This window comes from Sinohyriopsis cumingii, chromosome 3, assembly GCF_028554795.1.
Source record: "Sinohyriopsis cumingii isolate HCF-2022 chromosome 3, ASM2855479v2, whole genome shotgun sequence".
Classification (NCBI taxonomy): Eukaryota; Metazoa; Mollusca; class Bivalvia; order Unionida; family Unionidae; genus Sinohyriopsis; species Sinohyriopsis cumingii.
In genome coordinates, this window is record NC_142963.1 from 80,442,901 (window position 1) to 80,468,901 (window position 26,001).

Consider the following 26,001-nt stretch of genomic DNA (forward strand, 5'->3'; position numbering starts at 1 on the left):
ATTTTGCATGTGCATATTTTCTTATTTCTCCAGCACGAAGTTAATTAAAGGTAAATACAGACTTCGTAATTCGCAGGCCAGTTTAGTTTACCAGGGAGACCATGCTGAACTATAATGTACAGTACTTACACAGTGCAAAGCATGCATAGCATCACTTACATCCTTACTTATTCCCAAACATATTAGATGCAGATTTTGCTTTATTCATTGTTTTGACCAAATTGCATTCTTCCAGTTAACCTTTTAGCAAATCCTTAATAGCTGTTTCATTTACATTGAATCACATGCTCACAAGTTACTCATTTTCAATGATATAAGTGATCCTACAAATTGAGGTAACATTTTTAAAAAGGTACGCACGTTTAATTGTACAAGGCACATAACCATCATAATTTACATGCTCGCGAAGAGTGGTAATAATAAAGGCTAAAATTCTCATATAGTTCAACTAAGATCATCATCAATCAATTTTAGTTTTGTGTTTTAGCTGAACAAACATCATAACTTTCCACACAATGGAAAGCTTGATATTTCGGCATCTCCTATATTGATAGTTGGCAAATTTCTTAAGTTTTGCGACAGAAATTCAGGCCAGTTAATCATTAAAACCCTGAAACTGGCTTGTGATAACAGGGAATTTTGACCAGTAACTACACACGTACATTGATGTGTAGTTGCCTTTTTATTCCTTAATGTTAGCACAATTACCATAGTTTTGTAAAACGGGGCAAAGGCATACCAAAATAGCCAGCCTCATGGTACTATACATGTAGCAACTATTTTCCCCTCTTTGAATATCTGACCATATTTCTTTATTGTAAACTCATAAAGCATTTAGTAATGATTATTATAAAACATGCATTCTGAATTAGTTTTTTTGAAGAAACATTTGTTTTTTGGTATGCATTTTCGTGCCTTCTTTTATACTTTTAATGAGGGTAATTATTATTGGTATATATGGTATAAAAATGACAGGTGTTCACTTGTTAAGTTTCTTTCATGGGAATGGCACTATAGTATATGAAGTTACAGCATTCATAGTGATCATTCTTGGGATTGAAATTAATTGTGGACTAATTTATTGTTGTGGTTTACTTTTTTGTTCTGGTTTATTTTTTTAGTTTTTTTAATATTGTAGAGGTTAAAAAAAATCATTAATTTACGTGAATAATGTTTGAACTTAACATTCTATTTAGTGAAGAAGCAAATTCTTTATAGAAAAGTAATTATTTTGTCACAACAATTATTCACAGGTGATAAACAGAACATGTGGGACTTTTCTTGTTTAGAAGAAATGAAAATCGAAGACATAATGTAATAATCGGGAGTTCTCAGCAAAAATTGGAAGATATTATGTAATTGGGAGGTAGGCGTGGAGTGACCCCAAAAATCTGGAGTTTTTTTTCCTCTAACATGAAAGTTGACAGGTATGGTGTATGGTCACTTACATCAAAGCAAGCTACAACTGAGCTTTTACGGTATTAGCATTGAACCGTATTGTTTTTGTTTGTTGTGTTGTCATACTGGGATTACATTTTAATGAGTTAGGTACTTACAATTTCAAAGCAAAGTAAAAACGTAATTAATGGTCCACTGATATAAAATGTCCAGTGCAATAATGCATAAACAAACAATGATCAAGTCAAAAGTGAGAGGTAGTATTACAGCAACTCACGAATGCTAAATTCTTGTCATCTTTCGATCAAATATTACACAAATCTAAATTAGGCAGAAACAATAAGAAAACAACAAGTTAAATAAATTACTTTTCAAACAAGTTTATGCCATTTCTTTTTAATAATCATGCATGCTAACCTCGAGATGAGTATACATGTAATTTTTTTTAAATATAACTTTGCCTGAATAAATGCATTTAGAACTTACCTTGTGCATCTTCAGATGTCTCAGTTGTAGGTCGGCTTATATGCGGGTCATGCACTTTTCAGTGTTTATACCTGTTCAGTTTGGGGGTTGGCTTATATGTGAACAGGCTTATATGCGAGTATATATGGTAGTTCCCTTGCTTATGCAGCTGAGTCTATGTTTTTAAGATGCATTGTGTGCAAATTATCAAGGGAGAGGTGTATATGTTTTACATCATTACACATTGTTACTGATTTGCATGCACATTTCAGAATACAGTATTTCTCCTCTGATAAAGTACAGGGTGTGAACCTAATATAAAATAATTTAAAAAAATAAGGTTGGGCTTATAATCAAACAAATATATGCCTATAGTAAATCTTTGCTAGAATTTATAAAAATGTGGGACTGAGCTTATCATGAGACTCGGTTTTATAATTGAATAAATATGGTATTTTTCTTTTGCAGGTTGATCTGAACATTACTGTGACAGATTCAAATGACCATGACCCTCAATTTGTCCATGCAATCTACAACTTCTCTGTTCCTGAAAATGTAATGCAAAATGACGTGTCAATTGGACAAGTGGTAGCTACCGATGAAGACAAAAAAGAGAATGGACACATCTCTTATAAAATTCTAGTGCAAACACCTCTAACACCTATGAATGCTTTTAAAATTCTACCAGTAAGAATCTTTCTAAAGAAAATTGTTTGTAGCAAATTTAGTTTACACAGTTATGTTTTTCATTCAAGTCTCATTTGTGATATTTTGCTTAGCTGTAATGATCTTTCCCAGTGGATGATAGTCGTGTGTGCATCTATCTATCAATCCAGAAATCATTTAATGACAGTTATCAAAACTACATGACTGATCACATCATTAAATTTTATTCTATACAGTTTTTAGCTTTCCTGGTCAAAGGAAAATTAGAATATTAAATGTGATTATCTTCCTTTCATGAAATAAAATTTTGATCTGATTTCAGTTCATGTACAAGAAAATCCAGGAAGCAGAAATTAGATTACTTCTTTTAACCAAATTCCTGGATTAGATTATCATGCTTCCTTGTTATTAATTTTGACCCTTTCACAACTTACGACTGGCTCCCATTCATGCTGTTCTTTTGGCATAATATTGCAGACTGCATTTGACATTTAGCACAATGTTATTTAAATAATGTTCTTATATGCAGGTAAGTGTATTGGATTTTAACTCTTTTTGCAAATATTTTGCCATAGCTTTGCCCCCATCTTGTGAAGTGTGTTTAACTGTTTCTCAATCAGAGTGTCTTTTGAGCTGTCAACATTTCTCAAATTGAGTATAGAAAATATTTAAATGGAAGGACCCAACTTTATTACTTTCTTACATGTTCAGGCAAATTTTAGCTGGTTTGAAGTAGGAGATTTTGTGATATTTGTTGGACTATAATATTGCTATTTCAATTTGGCATACTTTTTTAGTACCTTGTTGTCATTTAAAATTCCCTTGCATTTTGTATATCACATTATCATACTAAGTAATTGATCATGATTGCTATGTGGAAAGGTTTACCAGATTATATTGGAAAGACCCTTGAGTCCTTTGGCTGAAACTCTTCCCCACTATGCAGTTATTATCAGCATCACAAGCCATGGGCAGAAATCCACTTCACTTTCTTTTCACCAGTTTGTGATAAGATTTCCTCATTTCTCATGAATATGCATAAACCTACTTAACCAATTATCGTGAACCCAAGAAAAAGAGTTCTCAGAAGGATGACCTACTTGACCTTTCATGCTGACTGAATGAGCTAGTTAGATTTTTTTCTTCCAAACACAGTCACTTACTGATTATATTATTGATGGCAGCCACTTGTGGAAAGAGCTTAGCGGATTTAGCCCATGAATTGCCATGATCAGCAAATGTTTTCACATAACAAATCATGTTTGATCTATTCATCAGTTTCTTTTTAAAAATACCTGTGACAGGAAAAGGGTTCACAGCTAACATAAAACTATTATTTTAAAGCTGTGTTTCAAATCTATATCTTTTAGCTTCTGTTGCAAGAGATAATTGAAAGTAACAACCACAGTATTGCACACATTTTTATTTTATGTTAGTTTTGGTTTTTCTTGTTTACTTTTTGATCCTAATATAAGAAGACTTCATTTTTCAGTGCATTGCTTGTGTTTTATTTTTTTCAGAATGGTACTCTTGTTGCAGTTGGTGTTATAGACCGGGAAAATGTAACCTCATTCAATCTTTTGATTGAAGCAAGAGATAATGGTACAAGAAGCAGACAGGTACATTTTCATTCTCTTGATTGTGTTCTCTTATGATTGAATAGCAACATATTGATTTTGTTCTGTCCTTCCATCCATCCATATTACTACTTTTATACATTCATCTGTCTGTCTGTTAATAGGATTACACAGGCACAACTTAACGTGGACAAATGAAATTTGCTCAACAAGGTTTTATGGAATTTTAGATGACCTGATTAGATTTTCATGCCACTAAAGCAATATTTTCCATTTTTGTTGCATTTTTTAAACTTTTTGTACTTTGTTTTGGTGAAAACCTTGGTATCACAATTGCTTAAGTAAAATATATACCCAGACAAAAGAAATATGTTAAACATATTTGTATGCCCTATATATGACCTAATTTGTTTTTCAGGCCACTGAAGCAATATTTCTATTTTATAGCTCACATGGCCTTATAGCATGGCCCTGCATCTCTCAACCGCTACTTCTTGTGTTCCATCTATCAACAATTGCTTGTTGCCACTCTGGAGTCCATATTTCTGATCCTAATTTGATCTGATTTTGATTAAAATTGCTTTTGTTAAAATTCTGGACAACTTTGAGCAGTATTCATGCATGTTTTTTGAGGTGATCTTGCATCTGACTGTCTGAAATTGTTATCAAGCTGGAAGCCATATTTCTGATCTTATTTTGATGAAACTTGTGATACAGGCTTTAGCATCAAGATATTATTTGCATTCTATAATGAGTCAGGTTCACATATTTTAATGAGGTCATTTTGCATCAGATGGGATGAACTTCTTACCACTCTGGGGACACAAGTTTTTATCCAGTTCTGATCAAACTTGGAATATATGCTTACATGTATCATCAAGATTTGGACAATTTTACTAATGACCAAGAAGCACGGCTATTAACGGGTGATTATGCATCTGACTGGCTGAGTCTATTGCCTTTCTATGTTTCTGATTTGGTTTTGATCAAACTTGAAATATGAGCTTATATCATCTAGATACTGGAAGAGCATGATTTTAAGCAAGATCCATTCATATTAATGATGTAATCTTGCTGAGCTTGTTATCACTCTCGAATCCATACTTCTTATCCAGTTTTCATCAATTTTGAAATATGTGCATATTTCTAATCTCAGGCCACTGAAGGAACATTTCCATTTTAGGCCCCTGAGGTTATGGCATGGCCCAGCATTCATCATCCTTCATTAGTTGCCCATCCATCAGCAATTGTTTGTCACCATGTTGGAGTCCATATTTCTGATATAATATTGGTCAGACTTGGAGTATAGGTTTATATCATCAAAATCTTGGGCCAGTTTATGATCCAAGCATATTAATGCATTGATCTTGCTTGTGATTGGCTAACACTTGCTAAAAAAATATGGAAGCCATATATAACTGATCAGATTTTGTTAAAACTTGAAATATGGAATTAGATCATAAAGATGTAAGAATGTACAGATATTAATTAAATGGTATTGCATTTGATCAGCTGAGCAGAATTTTACCACTGTGGAGAAAGCATATTCCTGAATCAATTTTAATCAAACATAAAGCATGGGCTTATAAGAAATAGGCTTGATAATCAGCAAGAATCACATATGTGAATAAGGTAATCTTGCATTAGGATTAGCTGAGGTTTTGTCACTCTAGAGCCCATATTTTTAAATATTTGCTTGCATCATCAGGATATTGGATTCTTTTCATAATGAGTGACAAGCACTTATAGTAATAAGGATGGTTTTGACTGAGCTTTAATAATTACCAATATAATCCTGATCTGATTTCGATCAAACTAGCAATGTGGGCTTATATCTTTAAGATCCTGGATGAGTCTGATAATGAGCATGATCCATGTATATTAATGAGGTGATCTCAGATATGATTGGTTTAGTTTAGGTATGTGTAACTTCCTCCAGGGCACAGGTCAGACTTTTAAAGCAAGGCATAATTAAGCAGATAAAACCTGGCTGGATCTGGCCTACAGGCTGTAAGTTGCACATGCCTGATTTAGTTTGTTACCACTCTGTAACCCATATTTTTAACTGATTTAGCTGCAAATATATAGGCCTGTATGATTAAGATACTGGATGTGTTCAATAATGTTCTTGAATCATACATATTAAGATAAGGATTAACCCTTTACCTTATGTAAGCCCCTTTGGATGCCTCTACCCTATTCTCATGTAAGCCCCTTTGCAACCCTATTCTCATGTAGGCTGCTTTGGATGCCTCTACCCTATTCTCATGTAAGCTCCTTTAGATGCCTCTACCCTATTCTCATGTAAGCCCCTTTGCATGCCTCTACCCTATTCTCATGTAAGCTCCTTTGGATGCCTCTACCCTATTCTCAAGTAAGCTCTTTTGGATGCCTCTACCCTATTCTCATGTAAGCCTCTTTGGATGACTCTACCCTATCCTCATGTAAGCCTCTTTGGATGCCTCCACCCTATTTTCATGGAAGCGCTAGTGGATGCCTCAACCTGATTTGCATGCAAGCATGTTTGGACACCTCTGTGCCATCCACACGCAAATGTGTTTGGATGCCTACTGTAAACATCAGACATTTTGAGCAGCTTTTCATAGTGCCTCCTTTGGTGAAAACCCCCAGTTACTACAGGCATTGAAGTAAAGGACCATTACAGCAGATCACATGGTTGCTATTTATGATATGGTCATATTTCAAATAAATGGGTCAGAATCTCCTTGCTTCAAAATGGAGGAACAGATTTTGGTCAGTACTTTCTTCCATTAAATGGATGATTAGAATTATGACTATGAAAGTTTCAGTAGGTCAGATAAAGGCTCTAATGTTGATGTAGATCACATAAATTTTTGATAATTTATAAAATTCAGATGTTTTAGTGATGTAGACATAGACAAAGAACTAGTAGATTTCTAGAGTGAGAAATGTCAGATACAGTTGGTCACACTGCTTCACTAGCATGATGGTAAATGAATTCTCTCAATAATTGCAGATAGACCACGAAAAATGACTTGCAGCTGCTGCATTTTAGCAAGCTTTTTGTATTTCAGCCAAATTTTTATCTCAGTGAGACCTTGTAAGAATTATATTTCTAGTATTCCACAGCATTGTTTACAGGAGTTATTTCCCCTTATTGTTTCATTATCTTGGTTTCTGCAATATAACTCAATCAACATTTATAGGATTTCAACCATATCTGATGAGAGGCTTTATTTTGATGAGGTCCTGGATGAGTTTGAAATTCAGCATTCCACAACATTATTTACATTTGTTATGGCCCTAGATTTCCCATTCTCCTGACTCTGATTTCTGCAGCTATTCTTTATTTAAGGTTATTTGATATCACCCAAAGTTTGCATTCAGCATTACACTAATGAAGAGAAAGAATTTTATTTCAAGAATTCCATATTAGCATTTTGTAGAATTCTTGCCCCAGATTGCCTATCCTCCTTTGCTTTCCACAACAAAAATTTACTAAGGATTTCAACCATATGTATAAAGGACCTGTATAAGAAATTAAAAATGTTTGGATTTTCAGCATTCCATATCATCATATAAAAATATAAGTGTACACTGATTGGCCATTTTCCTAACTTTCATCCCCTAACACAAGTTCCTTTGTTTGAGACCCTGCTGAGCAAACAGTAGTACAGGGGTCTCAAACATGTGGCCCGAGGGAAACATATAGCTCATGGAGTTATTTCCTGTGGCTAGCAATGACACTTGGAATTTGTAAAATAATAAATAATGCAAATGTTTTTCTTGACATCTGGCCAGTTTTTATAAATTTCAATTGTTACATTGTTTACTTCTTGTTTCCAACATTTCAACTGGCTACCTTTTATATGAGCCGCCTTTGCTATGTGAAAATTTTTCACTGATGCAACCCCTGGCCCAGTGTACAAATCCTTATGTGTCCCTCATGGTGAATTGAGCTTGATACCCCTGAGTGGGGCCATTTAGAGTGTAAATGAAATTAGCAAGATTGATGTTAAATATCTGTCTGTATCCACTAATTGAATAAATATCTAAGGATGGTCGCTTTTAACATTTGGGATTTTTTTCACACTATATACATATGTGTATGTATGTATGTATGTATGTATGTATGTATGTATGTATGTATGGACATTCCTACTTACGTACGTATGTATGTATGTATGTATCATTGTATGTATGTATGAATGTATATATGTATGTATGACTATGTATGCATGACTGTATGTATGTATGTATGTATGTATGTATGTATGTATGTATGTATGTATGTATGTATGTGTGAATCCAGTCTCTATCTGATACACATACTGATAATAGAACATAATGATCATTTCATTTTGAACCATGCAATAAGCATTCATTTCACAATAGTCAACGCCATTAACATTCACTTGTTCAAGGGTTTGAGGAAATTAACGTTGGTTTTACTGTTGCAAATGACAAGTTTTAAAGTCAGTTCTCTCAATGAATGTAAAAAAGATATTAACTTCTAAAACACATTAATATCTTATTTATAAGTCATTTTACAACATTTTATAAATATATTTTTGTCATACTGTCTCAGACAAATCACTGTGACATCACCATGAAACTTAATCATTTTACTTTCCTGATTTTCCTGACACAAATTGTAATGTTCAACCATTTATTAAGAATGCTAATTTCATAAATGTACTGAACTTGAATCTTTACAGCATTTTATTTGTATCTTATTGTGTGAAATAGATGTGTGTGTATGTGTGTGTGATTTGGATTTTTAACAAAAAAATTTAGTCATAGCGCTATGATGTCTGCAGTTTGGCAGTTTAAAGTGATGTCATGTACTGGGGCAGCATGCTGCAGACATGTAGCATCATGTCCAACCCAGTCACATTATCATGACACCAGACCAACCAGTCCTAACACTAACCTCTTAATTCTGAACACCTAGCTAGGCAGCTGTTAATACCATTTTTATGTCTTTTGTATGACTCAGCTGAGGTTCAAACCAGCAACCTCCCACATCTGAGGCAGACACTCTAACCACTAGGCCACCAGAGCGGTGATTAGACGAACGAGTTAAAATGTCATCCATTGTCTTGTATAATTTGTCTGTAATCTTAGGTCTCACCCAGCATTAATTTCAGATGAATCTTTTATTACAGAAAGTGATTTACAGTGAAGCCTGTCAAATTTGAACCCTAGCAACACAGAAGTATTGCCTGATCTCATATCATGGAGTAAACTGATCACAGAAATGGAACTTTTACTGTACCCTGAACTAGTGTCTATCCCCCCCCCCAAATGTCTTCCAATCCAAATGTAGTTCAGATTAAACATGTTTTACTGCCTACTGCATTCCCAATATCCTTGTCATCCAACATTTTATAACAGGGAAGTAGAATTGATGATCAATTTGATTGAATTAAGGTCCTGAGTGGATTGATATTCATTATAATGCAAGAAAATGTAGCATTTTTGTTTCTTTTGTTATCTTACAGGGCACTTGTGAGATACGAGTAACAGTGCTGGATGTAAATGACAACAATCCAAAGTTTGACAAGGAAAGATATGTGGGATCTGTAAAGGAATCACAAATAAACTATACAGACGTTACAATGGTATGTGGACAGTAAGAAGATATTACCCTAACTTATATTCAATGTAATACCCCCATTGCACACTTATTCATATTTTGGTAAATTTAATGAGTTTAAAAAGCTTTACATAATAAGTACATCTCATTGAAGCCATATATAATTGCAACATGTGTATTTACTACAGGGTAGAAGAGTGTGCTCCTTTCATGTATGTTGGAAGCTCTCCACTGAGGAGGCTCTTTATCCCAGTATGGTCATGCTGAATTAAACATATGAAAGATACATTAGTAAGAGTGATATAACTAAGTTATGTGGTAGCAAAATATTAGGCATGGTAAAAAAAAATCTAGGCATGCTTGGATATTTAATGCCATAGGAGTAAAGTGCACTGCCCAAGGCCACACATTCAGCAGTAGCAGATGGGACTGAGTCAATAGAAGGATTTGAACCCACTACCATTTGGTCATGAGTCTGGCACTCAAACCACTGCACCACCATGGCTCATACCCCCTTTAGTCACCTCTAATGACATGCTGGAAACCATAACAGGTCTATTATACTTAGGAGCTCACAGACAAATATAATTTTCTTGTCACCTCAACAGGTATCTTTCTAAAATTAAATAAATTGCATGTGAAAAATAGTTAAATCACAGCTGCAGGATGATACTTTTAAATAATTAATAAACATGTCATTTTAATCAATTTTCAGTGTATGAGGCTACACAAAGTTAAAGGCATTATCAAATTTCTTATTGTAAATTTATTTAAATATTCCATAAGCATTTAAATTTTGCAGTCCCATTGTCATGAAAAACATCATTCATTCAATAAATAATCCTTCATAAATAGTTACAGATATTGTTTCTTGACATGATGTTGGTGCCCTGTGTGACCGAGTGGTCAAAGGTGCTTGCCTTTAAAAATCATTGACATCTCAGTTCTGTCTTCAAGTCTTGGGGTAGATCAATGCAAGTATGTAAGAGAGCTTACTAGTAGCTTCCCATGGGTCGGTGGTTCTTCTCAGTGTATTCCTAGGTTCTTCCCCCACCAGAAATATTGGCTGCCATGAATAGCCTACCTTGTGCTGAAAAAGGGCATTAAGCCCACGACAACTACAAAAACTTATATTGATATTCAAACACTGTTAAAATGTGTTATGTATAAAAATTCATTTAAAAACCTATCAGAATGTCAAATTGATAACAAAAATCACTAGTGGGACGTGTAATGACTTGGAGAAAACTGCACTTTCATAGCTGACATGCTTTCCTGTTCCAGTGAGGTCAAAATCTTTGTGAAAAACAAAAGGAAACCGTGTCTGGTTTATAGTCTTGTACCAAAACAAAAGAAAATAATGACCTACAGATGCTTATACATTCAAAACTATGTGAATCACACTTGATTTGACAATATTTTTAAAGTGTGGTTACTATTTTAAATAAATATTTTAGAGTGAAATCGATTCTTTGATCTGTGACAACTCCATGTGCTTGCATGGGTTTTAGTAGTACAGAGGAACCCCGCTATGACGTGATAATTGAGGTCCAAAAAATTGGATTGCATTAATATCAGGGTCATGTTAATGGATCGTTTTACAGTATTTTACTTTTTTCAGAGAACAACTCATTGGCACATATACGTGTATTCATGTCTAATGTATATGATGAATAGGGTATCAACACCGTTTACTATCATGCCGTCGTGGCATTCAGTTAATCTATAATGCATGTAATTCCATTTAAAAATTGCACACAGATTTACAATATTCAATATTTTTTCCCCAGATCATTGTGTCTGAATTCAATGTCTAACATATAGCATGAGCAGAGTATCAACACCGTTTAATTGCCATCTGATATCGTACCGTTGGGGCTTGAATTAATCCATAACATATGTAATTCCATTGCCAAAACTGCATACATATTTAAACTATTCAATAATTTTGTCACACATCATCATGTGTCTGAATTCAATGGGAAAAATTAACAGCAAAATTAGGTTAAGAAAGATGAAGCATGTGTACGGTTCATTACGTCCCAGGGTCTATGAACGGTGTCTGTACAAATTTCATACTGCTAAAATTTTCTCATATGTGTTTCCGTGTCCATTTATCCATTGCAAATTTCCAATAATTAACGCTTGTACACCTGTTCATTTGAACAACTACAACAAGAATAATTACCAGTAAACATATCCTTTCAGCATGCATATAACTTTTACTTCCAATTTTCTGAATATCGAAAGAAACGTGTGAAAACTACTAAACTAATCATTGTGCAAAGTGCAGAGAACAATTTGTGTTTGTGAACTTGCTTTTCCATAATGGTGATTTTTTAAATAAAAAATAGGAAATTAATAACAAGTTCATAAACAAACACCATACCCATGTAAAACCCAAGAACTAAGTGCAATTAGCCTGCAATGGTCAAGAGTCACTCTCAAAAAATAATTTTTTTAAAGCTGAACATATGTACAATTTCATACCCTTTCAATTTGCAGCTAATAAGGCATACATTATTTACTGGTGAACTGATTGTGTCTAATAACACCGTCAAGCCCAGCAAACATATTGGCGGCTTTCATTTTTTGATGTTTATTAAATTGTGAGAATCTTTTATCAACCATCGCATTGTTGCTGCTTGTTTGTGTATGCAGTTAAAGAAGAAACACATGTCAGCTATTGATTGAGCAATGATTGTATACAGAATTAATTGAAGACAATCACAAAGATGACTTACTGGCTTTATGCCTGGATTATTAACAAGTAACATTTCCAAAAATGTTTATTTTGGCATAACTCTTCAAGAACATGGTGAATTGTTAAATTTCAGAAGCCAAGCCACGATCATGTTATATTCAAATTCATACTCGAACTCTTCCCCAAAATGATAATATACATTTTCCACACTATTTCTTGTACTTATCATATTAAACTCATATTCATACAAGATCTCTTCCCCATAATGATAATACATTTTTTATACACTATTTCATGCACTTTGAATAAAAAATATTATTACATGTGCGAACAAATATACAAAATTTTGTGAGCCACACCACGACCGCGTTATATGCAAATTCGCATTATAGCGGGGTGCTTTATAGTGGGGTTGCACTGTACTCACAAAAGATGATTAGACAATACCTTCATGACAGAGGCTTGGGAACTTTAAAGGATTTTATGATTAAGATGTCTGATTGAAAAAGTAAATAATATTGTTAAAAGGAATGGTTCTCACTTCACTACCATTTCCCAGTCTAACAAAGTGAGCATCATGCCCACAGTTTAATAAAGTGAGCATGATGCCCACAGTCTAATAAAGTGAGCATGATACATATCATTTTTGATGATTTGACTCTATTATAAGAATAAGCGCATCCACACTTTTTGAAAAACAAACTAGGCTGGTGCCAGGTCCTATTATCAGAGAAATACAGGATTAATATTTAGGTATTCATGAAAATATTTATTATTGTCTTATCTATACATATTCTATACTTAAAGAAATATTTATTTAAAAGTATACAAAGAATAACAAACAATGCAGTATTTGGGGTGAGGGTGGTTCCATCAATGGGGGAATTTGGTTTGGTTTGGTGTTTTATTACAAAGCAAAATTATTAAGGTTATATTGTGTTGACAAGAGGGAAAAAACTGCCAAAGTAATTCTTTGGATAGGAAACTAAATTATTGTGCATTATTGTTTTATATATCTGACAGCTTGAAAGGAAATCTTTAAAGACTGTTAGTTATTTTCTTTTTTTAATTTTTTTCTTAACTATTTTTTCAGAATTTCCCCATACATGCTGAGGACAAAGATTCTGGAGAAAACGGAACAGCTGGAATAAGATATTCATTGAATGGTACAGGGTCAGAGTCCTTCACAATTAATGGCACTACTGGAACAATACACACAAATAAAGAGCTTGATAGGGAGACACAGTCACAATACAACTTTATGGTAGGTAGAATGCCATATATTTTTATTTATATGTTGGGTCCAACTGAAAATGCACCCTGATCTGCTGCCAAAAAATGCATCAGTAGATCAGGGTCTATGTTTTTTGTTCTACTGGTTACTTCTAACAAACTGCATAGACCCAGATTTATGCAACAGCATATCTTAAGGTCTTTGGAATTTGCAAGTATATAAAGATTTTGTGTTTAAAACGCTATGTTCTATCAATAAATAATAGTTCACAAATAAATTAAATATGATGGTACAAGAAATTAATTGGTATTTCAATAAATTTTACAGCAGGAAAACATTTTCTGTCAATTCATGGTTTTACCTGGACATACATATTATAATAATTTTTTTCCTGTGATAAGACTAAAGAAGGCAGCCTAATAAAATTTGTCTAATGTTAGGGCTGGATTTTGAATCAGACACAGGTAAAATTAGTAGCTGGTTCTAGAATTGTCTAAAAATGGGAGTTGGACTTAATAAGGAGCTATAATATGGTGACAGTCAATTTTATATTGTTTTTTAAAAGTGGATTTATTTAAAGGGCTGTCACACAGTTATCATATTTTAGTTCATAGTGATAAACACATTTCTTCAAAGTTGTTTCGTATTTGCATCCCCACATTTTAGTGCTGCAGATATTGTAATAGTCTTTATTCATCCATTAGTATGTCTTTCTGTCCATCCTCCTTGACTGATGGACAGAATTTCACCCAAGCCTGGTATTTTATTTGTTCATAGGGTAAGCATGTGCAAAATGCATGTTATGCTGGTCTTCCTCCCAGAGGATTTTTGTGAAGGGGATGAAAAAATTAAAGCATTTCTTCTTTTCATAATCAATGTCTCAAACGGATGAAATCTTTAGACAATTGACAGTTCTATTAAAATAAATACTGCCTGCTTTTCTGTAATTTTGCATCATTTTCACAGTTGATGTTTATGTCTTCACAGATGCTTGTGCATGTGTTCCAGGCTTGATACTTTGATTTTTAAAACCACTTAAGTATTTAGTGTCAGACACTTCATATCATGTTGTATATGTTGTACATCACAGATAGAAGGCCTCAAGGTAGATTAGTTCTGTAACTTACTGAGTTACCTTCTCTAAATAAAGTCATTATTATTATTATTATTATTATTATTATTATTATTATTATTAAATGTGCTTGCATTTCAATAACAAAGACATATTTTTGGTTACCAGATTTTATGCATGATGTATTTTGGACTTCAGCCCTGAAGTCATGGATTTGGGGTCAGGTTTAAATATGTAGGACTTGTGATAGCAGACTATCTAAGTTGCTCAAATCCGAGCTGTTTTAGTTTCATGCATTCACCAATATATTATCTGCATTAGTCATTTCAAGATTTCATCTTATCTTTAGGTGGGTGAGGTCATGTCATATGCATTAGATGAATATTTGCAGGAGAGGGAAAGTGTTCCATTGGGAATGTGCTTTTAATTATGTGCCTTATTAGCAGAATTTATATATGACCCATGATTAGATACCAGAATTTGCATGGGTAAAAGCAATAGATGTGAATTAGTCAGCACTATCATATGAATTGTGTCCCTTTAATGCTGTCTTCCTGTGACCATCATGTGGCTATATAATTTGATACACTAGAGTAAATCTTGATTATTTTTATGCCAATAATCCAGATTTCTCAGTCATATATGATCTTAAGAGGTGTACCCATGTACATAATTTATTGTGCTTAAAGTTTACCATTCATAGTCTGGGTCTCCTGATAGATCCAAGTAATTGATGTTGTACTGTATTTATTTTCACTATTTTCAGCATCTTTATGAACACACAATATTACCTTGTATTTTAGGTTATTGCTAGAGATCAAGCTGGACAAGGGAGGAGCTCATTTGCCCAAATCACAATTGATATTCTTGATGAAAATGATTGTACTCCACAGTTTGTAAACCAGTCATATAAAATAGAGCTTCAGGAGAATACCAACACATCATCATCTGTTGGCAAAGTCATTGCATATGACTTGGATGTTAATGGAAATACTTCAATACAATATAGTATTGTCTCAGGAGCTTATGACAAATTCATAATTGATTCTCAAAAAGGTAAGTTTCTGCACCTCACCCTGTTAATACCTTCTTTCTCCTGCATTGTTTAAAATGTCTCATATACATGATATTACTTATTTACCACCTCACCCTATTATTACCTATGACCCACGCCCTACTCTTTGTCATCTCACTAATTTAAGTAATTGCCTGTCAGATTAGGCTTGTTGAATTGTAGTGCATATTGATTTCTTTGCCCTACTCAGATTTATAAATCTACCCATATAGCCTTTGTGCCTTAAATCTCTCTTCCAGCTATTTCTAATTATTATTATTATTGTTATTATTATTTAAATAAAGTTGTCATTCTTTTCAGGTGACATATATGTGACAGGGATGCTTGATAGAGAAGAGACACCACAGTACATTTTAAATGTTACAGCCAGCGATGGCTTACACTGGAACTTCACCAGTTTTACCATACAAATCCATGATATTAATGACAATTGTCCCATATTTTACACCAAAACTCTGGAGTATTCTGTTCCTGAAAACTCATTTCCTGAACTTATTGGCAACTTTACTGCATATGATCTAGATGTTGGGGAAAATGGTAATGTAACCATCTTCATGAATGACTCAAGTAAGTAGATAAATTTATCAATGGATTTTAATTTTTTCTTTGATTAAACAATTAGTACTTCTTAATATGATTCAACATAATATGGGCATATGCATGGTTATAGTTTAATATTATAACCCACCTGGTTCCTTGCTTTTACAAAAATATGGCAAGTTTCCAAATCAGTAAGCTTTCACCAATTATAACCTCACCCTCTACTTTTCAAAACTTTTAAAAGCAATTCCCTTGCATGCATATCATTTGAGAAATACTGAAAGCAATAAAATATCTTTTGCATGACTTGTATGAAGTAAATGATTAAAGTTTTCTTGACTTTAAATGGCTTTAATTTCAAGATCAGGCCTGGAGATCATAAAACACTGGGATTCAGTTCTCACCATCAGACATTCAGATAGAGCTTTTCAGACAATGTGTCATTTGTGATAGTTAAAACTTCATTTCCAAATTAAAAATAAAATTGTATGTTTTTTTCAAAAGCTCAGAAAATAATCTATTTTTAGCCTTGGCACTTGACTTTGATGATTTGTGCATGGTTTGCACAACAGTTTTACAGATAGAGCCATCTTCTGAATACTGGTTTGGGAATGGGGGGTTATGGGGCATGATAATCAGGTGACAATGAATAATTTAAAAATGTGTAGAGATGATGTTTCTTCACTGAATGTTTGGGTTATGTACGTTAATTGTTGACACATATTTAAATGGATCTCAATTTAAACAATTGCATTTACAGTAAAATCTTTCCTATAATGGCCAGTATAAAGAGGTTAAAATTATATAAGAAAAGTAGTCTAAATGTTTGAGCAAGTGTCCAATATGTAGAGGTGTTCAGTAAGGTAAGTTTCTCTACACTCCATTTATGTCATGTAAATTGTTCTAGAATTTTTAACTTTAACCATGTACCCTGAACCAAATGAACCACATTAGTGGTTAGTTTGGATACAGAACCAGTCCTGGAAATCACAATATTCTTGAGCTCAAGCTTAGCTTGAGATCTGTTCCCACCAATCATTAATGATGTTTCATTTTCAGGGGTCTTTTCTGTTAGGCAGGTAGTAGATAACCAATCACAATGTCAAGGTCAGTTTTATTATCTCCCAGCCAGAAGGATCCACATTTGATTCCCACTATCAGATCAGCCCACAGCAGCTACTGTGTTGTGTAGTTGGTCAAGACAATACAATCTTTTAAGTGCTGATGTGCTGTAAAAATGTGATAAAACCAATCCCTCAAGTGATCTTGAAATTGGAGAAACCAAAGAATCCATAGGAAATTAACATTCTTAGGTTGATATCCAATACCCTTTCATTTGCTGAAATCAGGCATTAAACCTGAGACTACAGATGTGGGGAGAGAGCATGTAACCACTTCATTATTCAGGCTCCAAAAGAAAAGGCTTATATATATATTTCTTCTTCAAATATGTTACCCAATCATAACACCTTAGGAGAAGTACTACCAAGATATTATGATTCAGTAAGTATTCTTGAAGAAACATAGTTGACTTGGAAAAATTGGTATCTTCTTCAAATGTGTTACCAGATCATAGTACCATAGTAGTAGTTCTCCTAAGGTATTATGATTGGATAAGTATTCTCAAAGAAACATAATTTACCAGAAAAATTGGTTTCTTTGCCCATGCCATATTCTGTGGAGGGATGTATATATTGTGACACCACTGTCTGCATATACATAATGATATACAACTTAGTGACAAAATGTGAGGGTTAAAAAGATAATGTTTGACTATTATATTATAAATTATTGTTACAGTTTATGGTTAAATATTAAATCAAAATAAATATGCTTTTATCCATATATTCTGTGAGAGATCCCTTTGCTATCATAACATGCCTTATCCTTAATGGCATGAAATGATAAAAGTTCAGAAGGTAATTGAGAGGTGTCCTTGATGGCTGTCTCCATGTACTGAACTGAACTGATTCTCTGAAGAACATTATGCAGCTATCTCTTTAATGGATGCTAACATGCTGGAGAAATGGGTTTAATTCTCATGATGGGAGTGATTTTTTTTAAGTTTTAAATTTCTTTGTTATATTTTTAATGTAATATTAATAACAACTATAAAAAAATTCATGGAAATGTGTAATACTTTTAAGTTGACTTGTAAGCATGAGTTATTTATCAATGACTCCTGGGTACAAGTTTGTATCATTATTGACTACAAGGAGCAAGTGCATAATTTTTTGACTCTTCAGAGCAAATCTGTTTCATTGTTGACTCTTACAAGCAGGTTTATATCCTATTTGTAATTTTGTAATTAAATCTTGATATGTAACTTCACTACTTAAAAATGAAAAAAAACATATTTTTATATCATCATTTAAAATGCATCAAAATAACATTGGATAAAAAGTTTACAGTTTTGTGTGTCTTTTTTATCTTTCTCTAACTGCCATTTTCATAGTAATGACACAAAAATTATATCAGTAATTAAATAACATCACCATGTTCATCATAATATGAAGAAAACCTGCAAGGGGCTGAAAACAACCATTATTTGGGTAAGTCATTTAAGAACTGGACATGATATTAACAAGACTTATATTAAGTTAGTTAGGGATTTATTTTCTTGTCAATGTTTTTCTAATTATGCCCCTATTTGTTTTTGCTTTCATTTTAATCTTGGTTAAAAGTTTCTTTGATTATACAAATTTGGCAGGTCATTCATGTCCCTGACACATTTCTCTGGACAACCCACATCTTTTGTGTTTTCACTTGACCATTTCTCAAATTTACCTAACCTGGTACTACCATTTTTCTTTTTATAACTTCAACCATGATTATAAATAAAATGGTGATTTTTGTATAATAACTATAAGATGTACCTTGACCAAAGTGTGTGGAAGGTTTGTACCTAAAATATGTGAGAGACCTATTTATTTTAGATCATAATGTAAAAGGGTCAGGTTCTTTCAGAGGCTAAACAAAAATTGGTTTTACAAAATAACTTTCTTCTAGAATAAGTTCTTTAAAAAAAGGTTTAGGATGAGTTGTACATAAGCTTATAAAGAAGTCTATTGATTATGGGATCTAAAGGTTAGAGGTCATGGTCATGGTAACCATTTTCTGCATTTTATGATTACTTCAAGCTTGCATCAAGCAGACTGAGATCTCTTGATCAATAATGAGTCTCTGTAGTCTACCATACCATACTAGAGCCTCCACAGTAAACACATTTTGGGCATAATGTAAGGTACATGGTATTTTTGGTAAGTTTGCATAGGTCATGTTTAATTTTCACTCATTTCTGTCAAAATTTAACAAAATTAACCACACATTTTTTACTTGGATGTTTCTCCTTATTGCATCACGAATTTCATTTCAATTCTTCAATTCAATTTCTGTATCTTTCTGTCAAGTCTCTTGTTTGACCTTTCTAATGCATCATGTATTTTGTTTCCACTGATTCATTAATTTTTTTTGGACCTGATTATAAAATTGAAACTAATTTTGATATGTTGATAATCACAATTCAATTTTGTCTCATTTACGCATGAAAATTTACTTACTTGCATCTTCTGTTTGGTGTAGAAGTTTGCCCCTGTATCATAACTTCAGTTTCCACTTATAAACATTTCAAAGGACATTGTGGAGTCAAACCAAATATGATAAAGGACATTATCTTTACAACACCTTGGGTCAGAGTTGATTTTCATCTTTTCTCACAAGTTTGACAGATTTGCGGCCATGATTGACTTACAATTTTGAAATGTTTTTTTGAACCACCACTAAGCACACTATTTTGATAGGGAAATTGATCTCTTCTTCACACTCTACTTCAGCTGCATGCTGCACTTAAAAAGTATATTCTGCATCCATATTTTGTGTAACTGTAAACAATTTACATTTTCCAATATCCTGCAGGTCTGACGAGCAGCTTTAGGGTGGACAGTAATGGAACATTGAGATCTCTTGAGGAATTTGACAGAGAGAAGACAAATCATTATGCTCTAGAAATATATGCTAAAGACCATGGTGATCCACCTTGCATTAGCTCCATAAAAGTGGTAATCAAGATTAAGGATGAAAATGACAATCCACCGATATTTTACAGCGAGGACGGTACAACGAATATTACACATGCAAATAGTTACATTGTAGATCAGTCTCCAGTTGGATCAATATTACTGGTGCCAAACATGAGAGATAATGATGAAGAGAATACAAATAACAGTCGTGTGACCTACTCCTTTGAAAAAGGTCTTGATGAACATTATTTTAAAATCAATCCTACTACAGGTGCTGTACAAATTTCATCAAGGATAGAAATTAATACCCTTCTTCATTTGCGCAATATATCTGCATCAAACATGACCGACAATCAAACATTGCATGTCCTCATCATGGCACAGGATGATGGAGTGCCATCTCTAAATTCGACACTTCTACTCACTGTCTTCATTGAGCCACTTAACGAGGCATCACCTGGCTTTGAGAAGGAGACCTATAATTTCTCTGTAAAGGAAAATGCTGATGCAGGTAAGTATAAATGTTGATATTGGATAGATACCATGAATTCATGTTTTTGTGGGTATCAAATTTTGTGTGTGTGTGTGATTTGGATTGTTAATGTAACTTTTAAAAAATTTCAGTCATATCACTACAATGTCTGCAGTGTGGCATTTTATAGTGATGCCTAGCACTGGGGCATCATGTCACAGACATGTAGCATGATGTCCCACCCAGTCACATTATCCTGACACCAGGCTGACCAGTCCTAACACTAATCTCTTAATGCTGAGCGCCAAGCAAGGCAGCTGTTAGTACCATTTTTGTAAATCTTTGGTATGACTTGGCTGGAGATCGAATCCTTGACCTCCCACATCTGTGGCAGATGCTGTAACCACTAGGCCACTGGAGTGGTCATCAGTTTTTGTAGGTTTGTGAAAAATTACATCTAACATATTGTATATCTTCACTTAAGTCGAGTCCAGCTGGAAACTGCACAGACATAATGTGCCAGAGCATCTAGGTATGCAGTTTGTTATGAGTAATCAGTATAACAAACAACATAGATCCTGATCTGCTGGCACATTATGCAACAGCAGAGCAGGTTCTATACTGTTTGCAGTTGGACTCAACTTAAAGCAAGTGTATATGGTACCTGCTGAGTCAATGGGCTTAATGTTACCCAAAAAATATTATTCTAAACTACCCATCCCTCTAACATAATAGGGTATAGAAAAATAAAAATTCTCCTATATGCTTCCAGTACAAAGAGAAGTTGGGGCATATCTTCCTTTGAAGAAATAACCTGATTTGGGTACTTTTCAGAGTTTATTACTTCCTTTGACAAAACCTTAAACAGTAGGTACACCTCTCCCTTGATAACTCGTGCACAATGGGGTCCACAAACATAGACCGCACTATAAGTGAGGCACTAGTTACTGAGGGACCTCCAGAAATTGAAAAAAATCACTTTCACATCGAGAAAACCGTGGGGGGGCAGCATTAGGGAACTGGGCTGTTTAATGACTGAATCCTCATTTTACAATCATGTTGATAATAATTTTTAATAATGTGCTTTTTCTAATGAAGTTGTTCGTTATTCTGTTTAAATAACTTTTTTTTTCTTCTCAAAATATCCAACATATGAAAGATTGTTCCAACTGGTTTGAACCACCATCATGTGTACATGAAAAATCTGTGTATTACATCACTGCTTTTTGTTTTCTTGATGAGTCTGGTTCCCGTAGTGGTATATAATAGTGTCTTGCCAAATCGGTAGTCCACAATTTGGGAACTAGACTAACTGTTGAAACACCCTCAAACAAGATTCCTTTTTTTCAAAAACACGCGACATTTATTTCGTGACACATCTACGTCAAAACTCAATTTTTAATGTTCAGTTAGTGCAATGTTAATGTCATGATTTCATTGGAAGTAATAATGAAATTTCTTATCATCCCTGAGGAGATCTCTAAATGCCAGTTAAAGAATTCTCTGAAACTCGCTTGCCCACAATGGTCTGTATCTGTGAAATCAAGCTCTTTATTTTATGAAGTATTCTTTTCGCTTGGCTGCCTTGTTAGCTTTGATCACAGTTATGAAAGAGTTGGTTAATTTAAGGAAGTTTCTGTTACATACACAATAACGTTGTTTTGATAACTGACTTCCAGAAGTATCTGTTGTATTGTTGTGCTGAATTAAAAGTGTGCCTCCTTTGTATTACCACGTTAATTATGTCCTTTGAATCAAATAAAGGAGGTGGAATAAAAGAAAAGTTAAAAGCACAAAAATCCTACAAACTTAAAATCTAGCAGCCCTGGTCGTATGTTGGGTGAACTCACTTCATTTGATCAAATGAACACTTATAAATGTTACTGTGTATGTAACATAAACTACCTTAAATTAACCAACTCTTTCATAACTGTGATCGTTAAACCCTACAACTACTACTACAACTACTTCATAACCGTAATCAAAGATAACAAGGCAGCCATGCAGAATGAATACTTTGTAAAATAAAGAGCTTGATTTCACAGATTTGGACCATTGTGGGCAAGTGAGTTTCAGAGAATTCTTTAATTGGCACTTAGAGATATCCTCAAGGATGATAAGAAGTTTAATTTTTAATTCCAATGAAATCACAACATCAATAATTGAACAATACAAAAATTTAGTTTAGACGTAGATGATTGTCTCACTAAATAAATGTTGTGTGTTTTTGATAAAAATGAATCTTGTTTGGTGGCGTATCAATAGTTAGCCTAGTTCCCTGCTCTTTTGACTCCTGATTTGGCAGGATACCATTAAACACCACTGTGGGAACCAGACTCATCAAGAAAACAAAAAGCACTGATGTTATACACAGATTTCGCGTACACGTGATGGTTGTTGAAACCAGTTGGAACAATCTTTTATATGTTGGACATTTTGAAAATAAATGTTATTTAAACAGAATAACGAACAACTTCATTAGAAAAAGGGCATTATTAAAAATTCTTATCGACTTGGTTATAAAATGAGGATTCAGTCAATAAACAGACCAGTTCCCTAACATTGCTCCCCTTCCATGGTTTTCTCGATGTAAAAGCAATTTTTTTAAAATTTATGTTTGTGGACCCCGTTGTGTGTGAGTTATTGAGGGATAGGTGTACTGGTTGTAATAAAAATACGAAAATGTTAAGTCATTGGACTCTTGACCAGAAGGGTACAGGTTAGATTCCCATCATCAGATCATCCCCATTTCCTTACTGTGGTGTGTCCATGGGTTAGGCACTTTACTTTAAATACATCAATATGATATAACCTTCAGAGTGTTGCTATGCCATAAAACAACCCAATCCTATCTTACTGGAAATGAAGACACCAAAAAGCATACTGTTATGCAATATTACAACACTGACCCCTTGGTCAAGCCATGAGCCGAGTGGAAACAGAGTTTTTATTTCAAAGGCAGGCCATTGACTTAATTCTTGCATTTTATATAAAATTCTTGGCAACTAATGCAAAAGTTTACCTGCCCATAAAAATATTTAAGATGACTCCAGGGACACTGGACAAGGGAATTTTCCAGTTTGATCCTGAAGAATTATGTTCAGGTTTGTGAGACATCTTGGCATGAAATAATAAGGGAGTGGATATCTTGAATCTCATTTCAGACAACTTCGTTGGACAAGTATCTGCAGTTGTTGTCAATGAATCAATTAGTCACCTGACCTACCACATCCTGGCCAGTCAAGATTCACAATACCTTCAAATTGACAGTTACACTGTAAGTATAATGCTTATAATTAGCGCTAGGTACCACAAAAAAGGTTTATATTGCAGTATTACTGACCATACCACAATATGTACCACACCATATCACCATTATATCAGGAATCAACAATTTAATCTTCTGGGGCCAGGAATCTTTTTAATTTCTAGCTCTCATATAGCTGAAAAATATCTGACTTAAGAACAAGATAACACCATGTTATATACATTACATTATTTAAAAAAGTGAATTATCTTCAGATAAGAATAAAATAAAATATCCCAGCTCAAAAGAAAATCACAGCCTTACCACCAGCCTCAAAAATTGTTTGGTCAGTACCTCACTATAGATGGATGTTAATTGCCATGTAAAGGGCTTGTTGATAAAAAATATTAAGGAATGGAAACTGAAGCCTATAATTTACTGTGTGTTTGTGATTTGGATTTTTAACATAGTTTTTAAAAAATTTCAATCATATCACTATGATGTCTGCAGTGTGGCAGTTTAGAGTGATATCTAGCAATGGGCATCATGCGACAGACATGTAGTATGATGGCTCCACCCTCTCAAATTATCCTGACACCAGGCCAACCAGTCCTAACACTAACCTCTTAATGCTGAGAGCCTAGCAAGGCAGCTGTTACCATTTAAGTCTTTGGTATGACTTGGCTGGGGTTCGAACCCACGACATCCTGCATCTGAGGTGGATGTTCTAATCACTAGGCCACCAGTTCAGTCGACCCAATAATTTATTAGTGGCACTATTAACGTAATAGAGAAACAATGAGTTGGATGTTAACACCGGGTCAAGACATCTATCAGAGAGGGCCAGTAACACACTGATTCAATAAATAACAAAATAATTAGTGGAATACAGAAATTGTGTAAAATTCAAACAGAAAACAACTGGTCCCCTGAAACTCTTAGAATGATTCTCTGTCCTTAATCCATTAACATACAATAACAATTAACTTTAAAAAAATGACATTTTTCCTCCTTTTAACTTCGAAAGTTTTCCAAAAGTTGGATTGGACTGAATATTTTTCACAAGATCCCTTTCTTCTGCTATGATGCCATACAAGACTCATGTGATACATGTGATTTAGAGTTTATAAATATTGCTGTGATTTTTGTAGTCCCAATTAATTTGTGAAAATTGCAGCTATTTTGTAAAATGATTAATAAGTTTTGGAATTAGTGTTCCATGAAAAAAGATACTTACAATGTCATTATATTGATAACAAGCTTATTCAGGAATTTCTGTACAATCCTTATTGGCAGAAACTTAGATCAAAATACCAGTACGTGAAAAGTACTTTGGTACGTATCATGCCACAGTAAACCAGTACACTGGTAATATTTCACACCTATACTTATGACATTAATAAGCAGGAATTATAGGTTATTGCATTTGTATGGGAAAATATGAACGAGTTTTTTGGATGGAATACTGCACGACCTTGGGAGTGCAGTACATGTATATCAATCCAACAAAACGAGTTCATATTTTCCCATACAAATGCAGTAACCTTTTTATTATATGCTCATTTTCTTATTCTACCTAAGGCTTCATTATATAAACACAATACACTACAAGAAGCAAAGTAAATGAATGTATGCTGTATTCCAAACTAAATATACAAGTGCATATTCATCATTACACAACAACATTATTAATGCGCACATAACTCCGCCCAGATAATTCTGCCCAGATAAATTTGAACTTAGTCGTGCACTGGACATAACTTTTGAAAGAAATGGCATGTCTAGTTCAAATTGAAATTTGCAGTCATATTGTGAATGAATGCGCATTGCACCAATTTTTCATTTGATCTGGAATTAATAGATTTTTGTATTTTGTTTCGATTCTATGAAAGTTTGTGATTTTGGACTGGATTCATCTGTGCAAATTGTACATGAAATACATCGGATTGAA

General features: G+C 33.8%; 1 protein-coding gene across 1 annotated transcript in view; it reads left to right on the forward strand.

Annotated features, from left to right (window-relative positions):
- The window catches only part of LOC149803181 (cadherin-23-like), a 287,768-nt gene that overhangs the window by 206,257 nt on the left and 55,510 nt on the right, over positions 1 to 26,001 (forward strand). The window contains exons 53-60 of the mRNA XM_089953899.1: positions 2,332 to 2,550; positions 4,050 to 4,148; positions 9,593 to 9,712; positions 13,485 to 13,655; positions 15,501 to 15,753; positions 16,073 to 16,339; positions 20,228 to 20,842; positions 23,968 to 24,080. Of these exons, the coding sequence (XP_089810025.1) occupies positions 2,332 to 2,550; positions 4,050 to 4,148; positions 9,593 to 9,712; positions 13,485 to 13,655; positions 15,501 to 15,753; positions 16,073 to 16,339; positions 20,228 to 20,842; positions 23,968 to 24,080 (1,857 nt within the window). The remainder of the gene's footprint in view (positions 1 to 2,331; positions 2,551 to 4,049; positions 4,149 to 9,592; positions 9,713 to 13,484; positions 13,656 to 15,500; positions 15,754 to 16,072; positions 16,340 to 20,227; positions 20,843 to 23,967; positions 24,081 to 26,001) is intronic.